The 14,709-nt window shown below is 34.0% G+C and overlaps 1 protein-coding gene across 4 annotated transcripts in view; it reads left to right on the top strand.

Annotated features, from left to right (window-relative positions):
- Positions 1-14,709, top strand: part of LOC143250497 (cyclin-I-like) — a 62,688-nt gene that overhangs the window by 37,129 nt on the left and 10,850 nt on the right. For all 4 annotated transcript variants that reach the window (XM_076501122.1, XM_076501121.1, XM_076501124.1 and 1 more), the window contains 3 exons: positions 795-869; positions 4,310-4,450; positions 12,594-12,824. In XM_076501122.1, the coding sequence (XP_076357237.1) occupies positions 795-869; positions 4,310-4,450; positions 12,594-12,824 (447 nt within the window). The remainder of the gene's footprint in view (positions 1-794; positions 870-4,309; positions 4,451-12,593; positions 12,825-14,709) is intronic.

The raw sequence follows: 14,709 nt of genomic DNA on the forward strand, positions 1-14,709 counted from the left end.
AAGGTAGTATTTATTCACAGAAGAGCAAGAAATTTAGGAGTTATCCTGAATCTACTAAAACATCACACTTAAATCCCAATAAAATCTATTTAAGAACAATGTGAAACTATATAAACTTGTGCTTATAATTCAATGGAAATTTGCTATATTTAAAACCAGCTGGAAAATCTTGTAAAAAATCTATGAAAAAGCAAGTCCCATTTGCTCTGTCAGGTCTGCATTATCTTAAATATGGCAATACGTTCTCAGGTGTTTGACATAAAGTAATGATTGGTACCTGTTAGTTAAATGGGCAGTGAAGATCATGGACAAGTAGATCTTCCACTACTACGTCATTTAATTATGATAAAAGAGTATAGTGAGTTGAAATAATAACTTTGTTTATTTTCATGACATCAAACTGTTTATTCTATGTTCATAGATAACTTAGTTGTCAAGCTCTACCTATCAATGAATGATATTAAAAGAAAACTGTAGAACTCGTAATAGAAGAGATAAAATGTTTTATCATTAAGTAATCCAGACAAGCCTATTCAACAATAAACTATTAAAACAATAGTACATAGTTTTAGGTCTTCATATACTTTAAATTATTAGTAATGAAGAACAGTGTAAAAATATCTTACAAAATAATGAATTAAATTGTTTACTATTGTCAGCAGAAATGAAAGATGCTTGCAAATAGTAAATTAACTAAATGATAAAAAGTTTTATCTTTTTTAATTTTGTTTGAGAAGTCACTACAAACACTGAAAAAAAAAGTTATCCTTTTCTTTTTTTAAATTAAAATGCAGGTCAAGTCAAAATACCTGAAGTGCATAGCCATTTCTTGTTTGTTTCTTGGCATGAAAATTTGTGAAGAAGATGAGGTAAGCCTTGTTTTGTTGAAAAATACCTGTGCTTATGTTTTACTCTCTAAAGTCTTTCTTTATTTTATAATCTGGTAATGGATGTATACCTACTGTAATCCTTTGCTTGTTGAAGACCACCAAAGACTGTGTTTACCCCAAATCATTATCAGGAAAACATAATATTGAAGATTTATCTGATTTAAAATAAGAGGAACTTGTTCAGCATAAGAAGCACCTTTAGTTTATTATTGTGGTGTTAATTTCTTTGTTAGATACTGACTTTGATAGAGCAAAAAATGTGTGTAGTGTTTAATTAATTTGTTGATTTATTGTTTATGTAATATTCTACATTTTCAAATGTGCTTTATGCAATTAAGGCATTGCTGCCTTCTTTCCTTAAACATCTTCATTTTCCTTTTCTGCAGAATTAGTATTTTACTATGGTTTAATTTTTTGTTTTTATGATCAAAATTAGTATAGTTTTATAATTATCAACCAACCAACCAAAAATCTAATACAAACTATGAATTTTTGTTTAATAGTAACTATAATAGTGAAGTATATGAGCTAGAAAAGTCCATTTCTTTTCTTAAACAGTTTCATTGAAGTTGCATAACAAGTGAACATTTGTTCAATTTTTATAATTTATTAGTAATATATACTTTTAATAACATCAGTTTTCTCAGTTTCTTTAATTTTGGATTACAGTGGGGGTCAGTAAAGCTTGAATGGTTCCTTCAGGATAGTACAAGTACCCTGAAGTGCCATAAGGGGAAGTTTACAGAACCCATGCTTCACCCCAAGCATACATACAATTTACTCCACCACATGCTAGTGTCATGTCATTTACTAGGGGATACATTTTGCAGATCTTAAGCCATGAAATATGATAGCATGCATACACACACAGCTGCCATGCTTTGTTCCACTGAAAACTTGAAGAAAAGTAGACTGCTCTAGAATGTATTGTTTTAATAATTAAGAAAGCAGCATTTTTAAACTTGTACACAAATCTCTCAGTTGCATAAATACTTGATCTTTTTGATACCTTGAATGTTAATTTAATTATTACTTTTTACTGAAATTGTTTTGGCAGATATATGAAAAGATGCCAGTGGTCACTGTGTAAGAACAATTAGTGCTTCCATACAGGGACCAGAAATTAAATTATTTATGACACATGGAAATAATATGCTTATAAACTGAACTCACTGCTAAATAGTAGTTTTTCTTATTTTCCTACAAAAAAATGTGTGTAGTAGAAGACCTGAATGATGATACTGTTATACAAGCTGTCAAACACGCCATAATGGCAATTAGGTATTCAAACAAGGCTATAACTCAACTTTAGCATAGTGACCTTTTATTTTTCTTGGCCTATCTGTACATACTAAGCACTACCATGCTTAGTGATAATCTGTTCTCAAGAACTTTTGACCATTTCATCTTAGCTTCAAGCAGTTTTTATGAATTGAGCTGCAAATTTCACTTCTGTAACAATATGTATTATAATTGTGAAATTTATTAATGCATCCTCTCAAAAACGGGTATGATTTTGTTAAAGATCATAACTATCTTGTACACAAATAATTATGGTTTTATTGTTAGTTGTTTTTACTAAAAATGTTAGTTATATATTCCAGTTACTTGCATTCAAACTATAAACAAATTGAATACAAGATGTATTTTTATACTTAAAATGGGAATCTTTTCTTCATCTTAGTCTTCATATTTCATTTACATAATCTATAGAATCTCCTATCAAATGTTTTTTTAAGATATGTTTACATTTTATTTTTCATTTTCTCTACTATATCACTAACTGTAGTTATCATCAATGTACAATGCAATGAAATAATTAAAATTAGGAAAAACTATCATACTCTTTAATTTTTTTTAGAATAATTTTTATAGTTTTCTTTTGTTAAATTTTAATTTCATGTATTTTCATATACAGTTAAGTTTTAATGTTTATTTTACATTCTTTCTTGTCCTTTGCTACTCATTGTTCATCAGAAGTCAACAGTGTCCTTGAGGCATATTACAGTTTCTTTGGAAGACTTGTAACCCTTTGACACAATTTTAAATCAGCACATAATATTGAGCTTTGAGAGTAGGTGCAAAGTTTGATGTATATTTAAAAAATGTTTAAATCTTTTAATTATTCATTTTAAAACATAATTAGCTAAATTTTAGTAGTAAGAACAAAGTTCAATTTAAATTGTGTCTCTAACATATTTAGGTAAGAAATGACTGTAAGTGCTATAATTAGTTAAGCAGCCAACAATACTACAGTCAGTTACATGTCTTCTGTGAGGACAACTGCACACCAGTTTCAAAATAACCATTGTTAGATTATAGTGTAAAGTGATCTATTTTATAATGACTATACATGTGTATGTAACTCTAATGTCTACATGTAAGCTATAAAGCTCAAACAAATCTGTTGGGTGTGGTCATGGCACCTGCCAGGGGTTGAGAAAATGTATAACTTGTTCTAACTGTATTCAGAGATCTTTAAAATGTCAAATCAAAAGGTTATGCAATTACTATATTGTCTAGATGCACCTCTAGTCATTTATCATTGTATTCTTGAAGATACAGAAAGCCAGAATAGAGAATTTTCAATGTTGATTGGTCACTGACAATACATTTGAAGTTTCAAGTAGTTGTTAAAGGGTTATTTTGAAATAAAGGACTTAAAACTGGAATAAAATAAAACTTTGAATCAAAATGTACATTATAAAATTAAATTTTTAATATAACAAATTGACATGCACAGAAAAGCTTTTAAAGAGCCACAAATTGTGAAAAGGTTAAAATGCTTTTCTGTGCATGTCAATTTGTTACATTCAAAATTTAATTTTATAATGTACATTTTGATTCAAAGTTTTATTTTATTCCAGTTTTAAGTCCTTTATTTCAAAATAACCCTTTAACAACTATTTGAAACTTCAAATGTATTGTCTGTTACCAATCAGCATTGACAATTCTCTAAACAAACTTCACTCATTTTTGGCTGTTGTAGGAAGAGAAAAAAGATTAACAGTTTGGATCTTTAAATAGTTCCCATTTCTCCACTTTAGTGATACATTTCGGTGATATTGGGAGTTTCACAAACTTCAATAATTATTGTTAGGTGTTCAAATAAAGCTATAACTTATGGTAATAAATTGGTTGTGGCAATCACATTTTATCTTGATCCATCCCTACATATTAAACACTACTGTGCTTAGTGATAATTATTCATAGAGTTATATATATATATATATATATATATGGACTGCTAAAACCTTCATATGCTACATAGGATAGCATTCTAATTAATGGTATCCAATGTGTTTATTCCTCTACAGAAAAAAGTTATACTAATAGCACCTAACGAGAATGCAAAGAAGGAAGTAAAATATAAACCTTGCTCCTTATGTTTCAAGTTGACATATATTGATGATTTGTAGGTAGTTGTTATGGCAGAAGACCTCATTGAAGTCAGCCGTTGTGGTATCAAAGTAGCAGATCTTGTCAGAATGGAGAGGATCATTGTTAGTAAGCTGCTTTGGGATTTGAAGAAAGTTACAGCACTGGATTTTTTGCAAGTGGTGAGTAAGTGGTGCTACTACTGTAGTAGCAGAAAGTACAGTGTTAAATGTAATAAAATAGTAAATACATTTTTAAACAAAGTATTGACAAAGAAACCTATACAATGTTAGTTAAGAGTTTGACTACAAAAAACTGTTCACTTTTAGAATAGTTTTCATGATCAAACACCTAGGAAGGATTGTTTCAATAGGGTTTGTAATTTATTTTGACATTTTTGGAAGGATAAAAATTTGAGTTTTTTGTAACATTTTTGGATAAATATTCATTGAAGTTTTTGGGGTATTTTTCTGAGCCATATTTTTCCTGGAGTTTGTGATTTTTTTAAAGGATTTTTTTTGTGGGTTTTTCTTTACACCTTTTTATGCTCCTTGGTGTGGATTCCTGTATGTTGTGAGGGGACCTCCCAGGGAAGGCTCTGTTCTTTCAGTTTATCTCCTCTGAGATCTAAACATCCACCCATGTTTGCTGCACATGGCAACCCATGAAGGGGAGAAGAGGATCCTGGTGGTTGAGGGCCCAACCCTAACACACCTTGAATTCCTGTAGACAAGAGGGCTTGGGATCAATCAGCTGGTCCACTTGGGCTATGGTCAACCAAGTACCAGTGTTGGATGTTCTCAACAGGTGTTATGAACATTATATTTGATGCTGGTGTTTGGGTATAGTGCTTATGAAACCCTGGCGTTGCTGCAGTGTCCTTGTTTGGCATTGTAGTGCGTCTCCTTGTAGAGCTCCATGGTGGGTGGGGTCAGTGGGCACCGAAAATTTCCCTTTCTTTATTATGGATACTCCAATTAAAAAATCTTAATAAAATAGTAAAAAAACAGTCTACAGGTAAACAACCACGTCTTGCAGATTCTGAGCAGCAATTCTCACCATCCGTACCACCTGTTGTACCTCATTTTCTTATATTGCACTCACTTTCAGACAAACCTTTAGTGCAAATGTCTCCCTTTTTCATTCAGAAGGGACTAGAGGGACTTGCTGGCTCTCCAAAGTCAGTAAAGAAGTTTCGATCTGGTGACATATTGGTGGAAACATCCATATCTCAACACAGTGAACTCTTGCATTCAAAAGCGATTGGGGATGTACATATTGCAGTTACACCTCATGGTACTTTGAATTCATCATGAGGATTTATTGTTGAGAGGGACTTGAAGAACATCTCAGAGTCAGAGATTCTTGCTGGTTTTTCCACACAAGTAGTTTCTGCAGTGAGGCGTATCTCCACTTACAAAAGTGGAATTATGGTGCCGACCAATGTCCTCATTCTGATATACATCCCCACATCTGCCTGCCACCATCAAGGCAGGTTATCTTAATTGCAGACTACGGCCACTCACTCATTCCAAACCCCCTCCGATGTTTCCAGTGTTAATGGTTCAGTCACTCAGAGACATCATGTTGTAGTTCCTTGATGTGTGCTCATTGCAGTGGCAAGGTCCATGATGCCTACGAGTGTGAAACAGACCTTCATTGTATCAGTTGCAATGGCTCTCACCCCTACTTTTGTTCTTGCCCTAAATGGTTGGAAGAAAAAGAGGCGCAGTGTATAACATTACCTATTCTGAGGCTCGAATATTGCTGTCCACCACCTCGTCTTGGATGTAAGCTGCTGTACTTTGTTCCACAGCTACTGTGGGCATGCAGACAGATCTCTCTGTGCCTCCTAAATAATTGTTCTCCAAATAAATGAAAAGTCTTTTGACTTCCATGGTTAAAGTTGATCACAACCTTTCTCTTTTCAATACTGGTTCTTCTACTTATTTCCATGTGCCTAGTCAGTCCTTCATTGCTATTGATCTCTCAATTTGCTCCCCTTCATTATTTTCCAATTTTTCATCAAGGTTTGACAATAATCCATGAGGCAGTGATTATTTTTCTATAATCTTGAGAGAGACTGGCTGTGGTCGTTGCCACCCGACCCGTGTGCCCTGGTGGAAGCTGGGTCAGGCAAACTGACCCTCTTTCAATGCTCTCCCAGAACTTGATCCTGCCATTGTCTGTAAGCCATCAATAGATGACTGTGAGGCAGCAGTAACTGACTGAATTATACAAACAGCTGCTCAATGTATTCCTAAAATGTCGACACGTTTTCCACTATATCCTTGTCCATGGTGAAATCCTACCTGCCACATGGCATGAAAGGCTCAAAAATGAGCGTGGGATACTTTCCATAGATATCCCACACTCTCAAGCTGCATTGCTTTCCAGTGGGCCCATGTACATGCTCAATGGGTAAGACATCAAAGCCATAAGGAATCTTCAATTAAGTTCCAAAATCATATGGGACAAGATTTGAAAGGTCATTGGGTAATATCACTCTGTCCTTCTCTCAATCATGCTCTTTGATGGCCAGGAAGTGGCTGATACCCAGAGCATGGCTGATACTCTAGGTGAAAGCTTTTGGTGGGTATCTGGCACTTGTGCTTCTTCTTCCACCTTCTTAACCATCAAGACTCCGGCAGAGCAATCACCTCTTTCCTGTCGAGCTGATTGTCTCTATGACTATAATTGTCCCTTTATACTGATGGAACTCAAACTGGTTCTTCATTGGTCTGACAGTACCTTAGTTGGACCTGATGATATACCCTATGAGATGCTGCACCATCTATCTCCTGCTTCTCTTGCTATCTTTCTGGTTGTTTTTAACTAAATCTGGCAGGAGAATGTTTTCCCGATGCCTGGCACCAGGCTATTGTCCTGCCTATCTTCAAGCCTGGGAAGGATCTCAAGATTCTTTCAAACTACTGTCCAATTGCTTTGAGTTGTCTGTGTAAGACCTTAGAGAGGATGGTTAATGCTCATCTTGTTTGGTTCCTTGAATCAAACAACCTTCTCTTGCTCACGAAGTGTGGGTTTTGGTGACAGCGCTCCACCATAGAACACCTGATTCGACTTGAAATGTCAATCAGAGAAGCCTTTCTCAAACAACAACATCTTGTATCAATATTCTTTGACATTCACCCTGATCCTGAACTCAGTCTCAGAGACCACAGGCAGCACAACTTCGCTGATACAAAGTTCTTGGGGTTTATCTTTGACTGTGAGCTAACCTTTATACCACACATGAAGCAGCTACGGGTCAAATGTACAAGGTCACTGAACATCCTCCGTGTCCTCTCTTCCATCACTTGGGAAGTGGAGGAACATTCTGTGCTAAAGATATATTGTGCTTTTATTTGATTGAAACTTGACTATGAATCATAGGTCTGTGGCTCTGCCAGACCAGCAACCTTAAAGATGCTAGACCTTATTCATCATCAAGGACTCAGCTATGCAATGTGGTTTTTCTGGGGCTTTTCAGTCACAGTTCAGAGCTTATACATAGTCTCATGAACCTTCTTTGCACCTCTGCCATTTCCATCTGTCTTTACTATTTGCTTCAAAACTTTGTTCCTTACCAAAGCATCCCACCTGGGTTTGTGTTTTCCTTCCTCAATAGGCCATATTTTTTTAGAACAGATGATCTGCTATTGATACTTTTAGCCTTTGTATCCAGGTGCAGTTGGATTAATTAGGTCTGTCCTTGGACAATAATGCTGTATCCAATGGTGAGCCCATCTCACCATGGCTTCTTACAGTCCCCAATTGTGACCTATCTTCAAGTCATCTGAGAAAAGCAGACATTCCTGATTGGAAATACTGTCTGCTATTTGCTGAACATCTTTTGAACCATCTTTCCATTCCTATTTATACAGATGGTTCAAAATCAGGTGACTGTTGGCTCTGCCATGGTTTGTTGTGGTTCTGTGGTTGCGTGCTGAATCCCCTCATCAGTTTCTGTGTTCACTGCTGAACTGTATGCCATTTCTCTTGCCCTGGATCACATAGAAGCTAAGCAGTACTCAAGCTGCACTATTTATACTGACTCGCTTAGTTCTCTACTGGCCCCGGAATCACTTCACATTGGTTCACACCCTGTTCTCACCAATATTCAAAACCAACTGGCCCATTTCTCTTTAACATCTACTTCTATTCAGTTTTTCTGGATACTGGGCCACGTTGGTATTCACAGGAACAAGCTTGATGACACTGCAGCTAAATCTATCTGCTCTGGCTCTATCACTGCTGCACCTGTCCCATACATGGAGTATGGTCCTGTACTTAAGGCTTGGCTCTGTGCCAGATGGCAGTCAGCTTGGAGTGAACAATGCAAAAACAAGCTTTTCCAAATAAAACCCTATATTGGACTTTGGCCATCTTGCTACCTTAAGGATCGGAAAGAGGAAGTTGTTCTAACTAGACTACGGACTGGTCACAGTTTTTTAACTCATTGTTTTCTTTTATCTGGAACTGATGCACCAGTGTGTAGTTTGTGTAACACTTAGATCACAATAAGCCACATTTTACTTTCTTGTCATTGTTGTGACTCTCAACGAAGACACCATTTTAAAAATGTTTGGTCACAAGGTTTTTCCGTAATGTTAGACAGTGTTATTGGTGATGGTGACACTGTCCACCTTGGTATTGTTTTTAGTTTTTTAAAGGCCATAAATCTTTTTAATGCCATTAAATTTTTTTAATATATACTTTACACCTTTATAATGTGGCTCCCTTTTAAAAATTACAGTTCATCTAGTTCAATTTGAAATTAGAAACTGGCCATAATGTTAAATAACTCGACCAGGACTGGAAAGGCCAACTTCAGGTGTCTGATGGTGGTTTTTGTAATTACCTGTTAGTGTTCCTGGCGAGTTGTGATTATTACAGTCACGCTACAGAAAGTCCTTTACAACTTTAATTACTGTAGTTTTCTCTTGATATTGTAGACTAGATGTAAACATTGGTTTTATGCTATTTATTTATTTTTTTAAACCTTGTTTTGTTTTACCTTAATTTCCTTTTATGAATTTTACTGAATTTACTTTTACCTTTTAGCAGACATTTAGAACAGATAGCCTAGCTGCTTTGTGCCATAAAACTTTAAATCAACCAACCAACGTTTTTGATAACTGTTTTCATTTAGGTTTTGATATATTTAGAAAGAGTGTTCATATGTTTTTTTACATTTTGTTAAAGGTTGTTTTCATTCAGGGTTTATGAAATTTCATGAAGATCTGTTTTATGGTGTTTGACATCTTGTTGAAGGATTATTTTCATGAATGCTACGTGTCACTTTTGAAAGGATAATTTTTATGTGTGGTTTTCTGGACATTTTTGGAAGGATTGTATACAATGGGGTTTGTGCTATGTTCAGAAGAACCAATTTTATCGAGTGTTCGTAAGTTTAAGGATTGTTTCATAGATATTTGTGATGACGAGAATTTCTTTTTTTTTGTGACATTTCTATAAGGTTAGTTTTCTTGGAGAGAGTTTGTAGTTTGTAATGGTAATTGAAACAATATAATTAATGGTACTTTCTAATCAGCAAGATTAATATATTAAATATGATTAATTAAATAGTATGATTTAATTTTAATAATGAGGGGCCTACTTTTTAGAAAATAAAGATGGCTTGAATAGGTAGTGAAAGCAACTTGCAAACATACATTTTGAACAGCTTATGCCATCATTACATATAAGTAAGTTTACATAGACACAGGAATAAATAAATATGAGAAATACATGTATGTATGCATATGCGCACACACACAAATAAATATATATGAGAAAATTTCAAAACTTGTTTATAAAAATTCACTTCCTTTTCCAGTCATAATCCAAAGACTATGATAGAGCTTGCCTGTAGTAGTAGCACCCAAAAACATTGGGGATATCCCATATATCAGACACAGTTCAAAAAGCAGATGAAAAATCAGTAGTCATGGAAAATAAGTTAGAGTGCAGAGCTAAGTGCTTATACTAACAATGTATCAATTCTTATTGCCTTTAAATGTATGTGTACAGTTGTGGGAAGGCAGTTTTCTTTAAAGAGATGTATTGATGTCAAAAGTATTAGGTCATCCCTTAAGTAATGTCTGATTTTTGATTCAGAAAAAGAGAAAAGATTTTAAATGCTTTCAATGTTATTTAATCAAAAAGTATCAGGTCATCCCTTAAGTAATGTCTGATTTTTGATTCAGAAAAAGAGAAAAGATTTTAAATGCTTTCAATGTTATTTAATCAATAATATATGTTCCATTATTATTAATTACTTCCTGCCAATGATTTGCAAGCTTCTGAATGCCACTTCTATAAAATTCTTGGGGTTTGGAGGGAAAGAATCTAGAGAGGGTTGTTTTGACATCTTCATTGTTCCAATCTCTTTTTCCATCAAGACAGTTCTACAAGCTTTGGAATAGGTGATAATCAGATGGGGCTATGTCTAGTGATGTGGAAGTTTTTCCCAGTCTAGCTCTTCAATCTTTGCGGATGCGATCCTTGTTGTGTGGGGCCATGCATTATCCTGATGTAACAAAACAAAGCAGGCCTCTTTCAGTGCAACATTCAAGTGCTCTAACTGTTGACAATAGAAGTCTCATGTAATTGTAACATTGAGTGGCAACAACTTAAAGTGGATCACACCAACAATATCCCATCAAATGCTTAAAAAGACTTTCCTAGGAGGTAGGTCCATTTTGGGCTGTGCTTTAGCCACCTTACCTGCACTGAGCCATTGTCTGTGGAACTTAACATTTTTATAAAATATCCCTTTTTCATTTCCAGTCACTAACCTGTCCAAAAAAGATGTTATGTTTACGAGAGTGCAGAGAAGTGCAAATGTCCACTTTTGCTCTAAGGCTGGCTTCTGTCAAATCATGGGGGACCCATTTTTCAGGTTTTGACATCTTTCTAAGGTGTTGCATGTAATGATGAACTGTTGAATAGGTTGAATTAAGCTTCTGTGCTAATTCTTCAACTGTTACAGCACAATCTTTATCAAGTGCAGCCAGCAGGAAGTCATCAACAAACCCAACAGGATGACCTGAACATGGCTCATCACTTAAACTGTAGTCACCTGATCTGAACTTCTGAAATCACCAACATTTTCTTTCGTTGAGTTACTCTACATCATAAACCTCTTGAATGTTTCATGTAGTTGTTGCTGCTCTATTGCCTTTTATAAACTCGTAAAGCATTATGTGCCTAATGTGCTCCTCAGACACATTTATCTTTATAAGGGTTTATTTGATTAATGATCTAAAAAAGTGGAGTTGGGTTGGTTTCTTTTATTTGTCTGAACATTTTTATACACGTCCTACTACATATTTTAGTTATTAAAGCCTTCTACAAAGACGGGGATAATGATCCACTTTCTGTATTAAATTTTCAGACGTTAGTTGTGGGATGACCTGATAGAAATAAAATTAAACCACTGTAAACATTACCCGCTATCCTCTGCCCTTTAATGTTCTAAATATTCATAAAGTAGAATAATAATCACTCTTAAAATTATACAAATTGCTCCCAGCCTCCACCATAAAACACATGATCCTCCTGAAGGAATGATAATAGTGCAACAATATACACTGTTATTCTGAGATTTCTCTGTGTTTGTGTAAACACTAGTGGAATTTTGTTAAAGATTTTAAGCATTGTGTACATAAGTAATGACATTATTTTAATTAAGTATTTTTACTCATGTATGATATTTATGTAATATAGTTATTAGCGTTCATTCTTAGTAGTTCATGTGCAAGGTGATTTTCACTTTCAATATAAAAGTACTTTTGTTCATCTTGAGGTTTGTGAGTGTTATTTACAAAACCTGTGTGTGTGTGTGTATATGTGTATATTGATGATGACATAAAATTGTCAAAATATTGTACCTTTGTAATAGTTTTTATTACCCATTAATACATTCTCCAAGCTGTAAACTATGGTAGGCATAAGCAAAAAGAAAATAAAAAGGTGGTAACTGGTGCTTTTGGCCAATCAGTTCCTCTAGACAGCAGTTTAAATCAATGATATAGCCTTAAGAGCTTTGCCATAACAAAGACGTGGCAAGTTTAGAGGCAGTAAAAATCAAACCTGAGACTCAAATCATTGTCATGATTTTGATTTATTTATTAACTAGTGATAATGCTTAGTAACTTCAGGTTTGTTAATTAAAATATGTAATTTGTTTTGCATTTTTATTTAGGATAGAAACACAAGAATAACAATGGCATTAGAGTATGAAGTTGTTCATCATATGTTGTTAAAATTCAAGAGCATATAAATGTAAAGCTCATTAATATGTTTATCTTTTATTTCTAGTTCCATGCTTTTCTGATGTTTATGTGTCCAGGTCTGCTAATTGGTCAGTATGCTACAGGTTCTGGAGGATTACTCTGTTTGCTGACCAGAAAGCTTCAGATTAGTCTTGCCAACCACCGAATCCTTCAGTTTAAAGCTTCCACCATAGCTTTGTCATTGATCAGCTTGGAATTAGAGGGTTCTTTACCAGATTGGTTTGCTATAACAGTTGCCCTGCAAACATTTTCAGAGGTATGTACCAACAACTGGAGATGCAGATTATTATACTTATAATTCACTATAGAGCAGCAGATCTTGTGTAGTTTAAGTAGTATTTGCCAATGTAATTTAATGGCAAACTACCAAGTCTTTGGTAATCCTGCTCCAATAAATAACTTCCTACTTTTGGGCTTGTTTAAATTTTGACTGGCATCGAAACCACCAAGTAACCATGAAAGTATACATGCTGTAACTTTTAATGGAATAAGTGTAGCTTTGTGAAATTTGGAAATTTTTTAAACTAAGTTTTTGGCTAAAGATTTTTCTGTACATTTATAGTTGGAGTCTGACTATTTTGAATGCAAGTTGATTTTCATGTGAAAATTAAAACTTTTTCATCTTATTTTCACTATCCTAAAACTACACACATGATCACCTGTTACGAATACAAAAAATATGAAATAAATTAGTTATTTCTCTTTTGCAGAATAACTGGAGATTGTAACAGACAATTATTTTATACAGTTTAAGTATTTCAGGAGTTTACTCATGTTTTTATTTATTTTATTGTTTGATTGCTTTTTGAACCATGTCTAATTAATAACCTCACAATACAGACTATTTCATACAGTAATCAGTGATGACAAGAAAACCCACTTGTAGAGAAATATATATGTAAAAATGGCTTGTTTGGGTTGAGAAAATATTTTGCGTAGAGGAGCGAACAACGTTTCGACCTTCTTCAGTCATCGTCAGGTTCACAAAGAAAGAAAGAGAGGAAACCAGATTCAAAGAACATAAAAAGTTACCTTCACACGTTTTCAAACACTGCAAGTCAAATAAACACAACATAACCTAAGAAAACTCAAATACTAAATAAAGAAACAAACATAAACAAATGCAAAATTAAAGAAGCCTTACTTATACAACAACTTAAATCCAAAATAAACCAATACAAAGGAACACCTTTATATCTATATTAAAAATAATAAAATAAATAATATAAAATTATATATTCAAATATCTAACACCGCCCTCTACATTCCGACACTCAGTTACACAACCCCTTTTCAAACGTGGTCAGGTTCTGGGCAGTTCTTTTTTTTTCTTTGTGAACCTGACAAGGACTGAAGAAGGCTGAAACGTTTTCTCTCTTCTACGTAAAATATTTTCTCAACCCAAACAAGCCGTTTTTACATATATATATATATATATATATATATCATATAGTGATGATATTGAATGATGTAACACAAAAGCTATTTGGAATTATACATCTTAAAGAAATTGATTTTATTATTCTACTTTACTTTATAGCCTGCAACACAATTTTTAAATTTCTTTTTGTATATACTGTGTTACATTCAAAATTTAGTTAAGCTATTTCATTTTTAGTATATACTGATGAAATTAATATGTTATAATCTCAATTTTTATAATATAAATTATAGTTCTCTCACTTCAAAGGAAACCTCTGAGAAAAAAAATTAAACTTCAGTTTTCATGTCACGTGACCTCTTCACTGTTGGAAAACTGTTTCAACAGAGTTTCAGCATTAGCTAGTTAGCCACATGAACTAGCGTGTTTGACCTGCATCACACATGTTATCTGAGTACGCAAGTTGCTTTGTCTCGGAATCAGCTTTAAATTTTCCAGTCCTGAACACTATGTACACATAAATTGTAGATCCAAGTATGTATGCTTGTTAGAAAGAAATCAGTTTTCACATTTCTACATCAATGGTTAACATGAAATTGCTACACAGTTTTCCTTGCAGTGTACATTTAACTGCTGTTACTATTCTTCTGTGCTTGATCAACTGCAGCCTTTATGGTGGTTTCATACCTAAATATACTGTAGTTAGAGAAATGGTTAAATTGTATTTAGGTCTTACTATTATACATTACTTAATTATTTA

Source organism: Tachypleus tridentatus, chromosome 5 (assembly GCF_004210375.1).
Source record: "Tachypleus tridentatus isolate NWPU-2018 chromosome 5, ASM421037v1, whole genome shotgun sequence".
In the NCBI taxonomy this organism is placed as follows: Eukaryota; Metazoa; Arthropoda; class Merostomata; order Xiphosura; family Limulidae; genus Tachypleus; species Tachypleus tridentatus.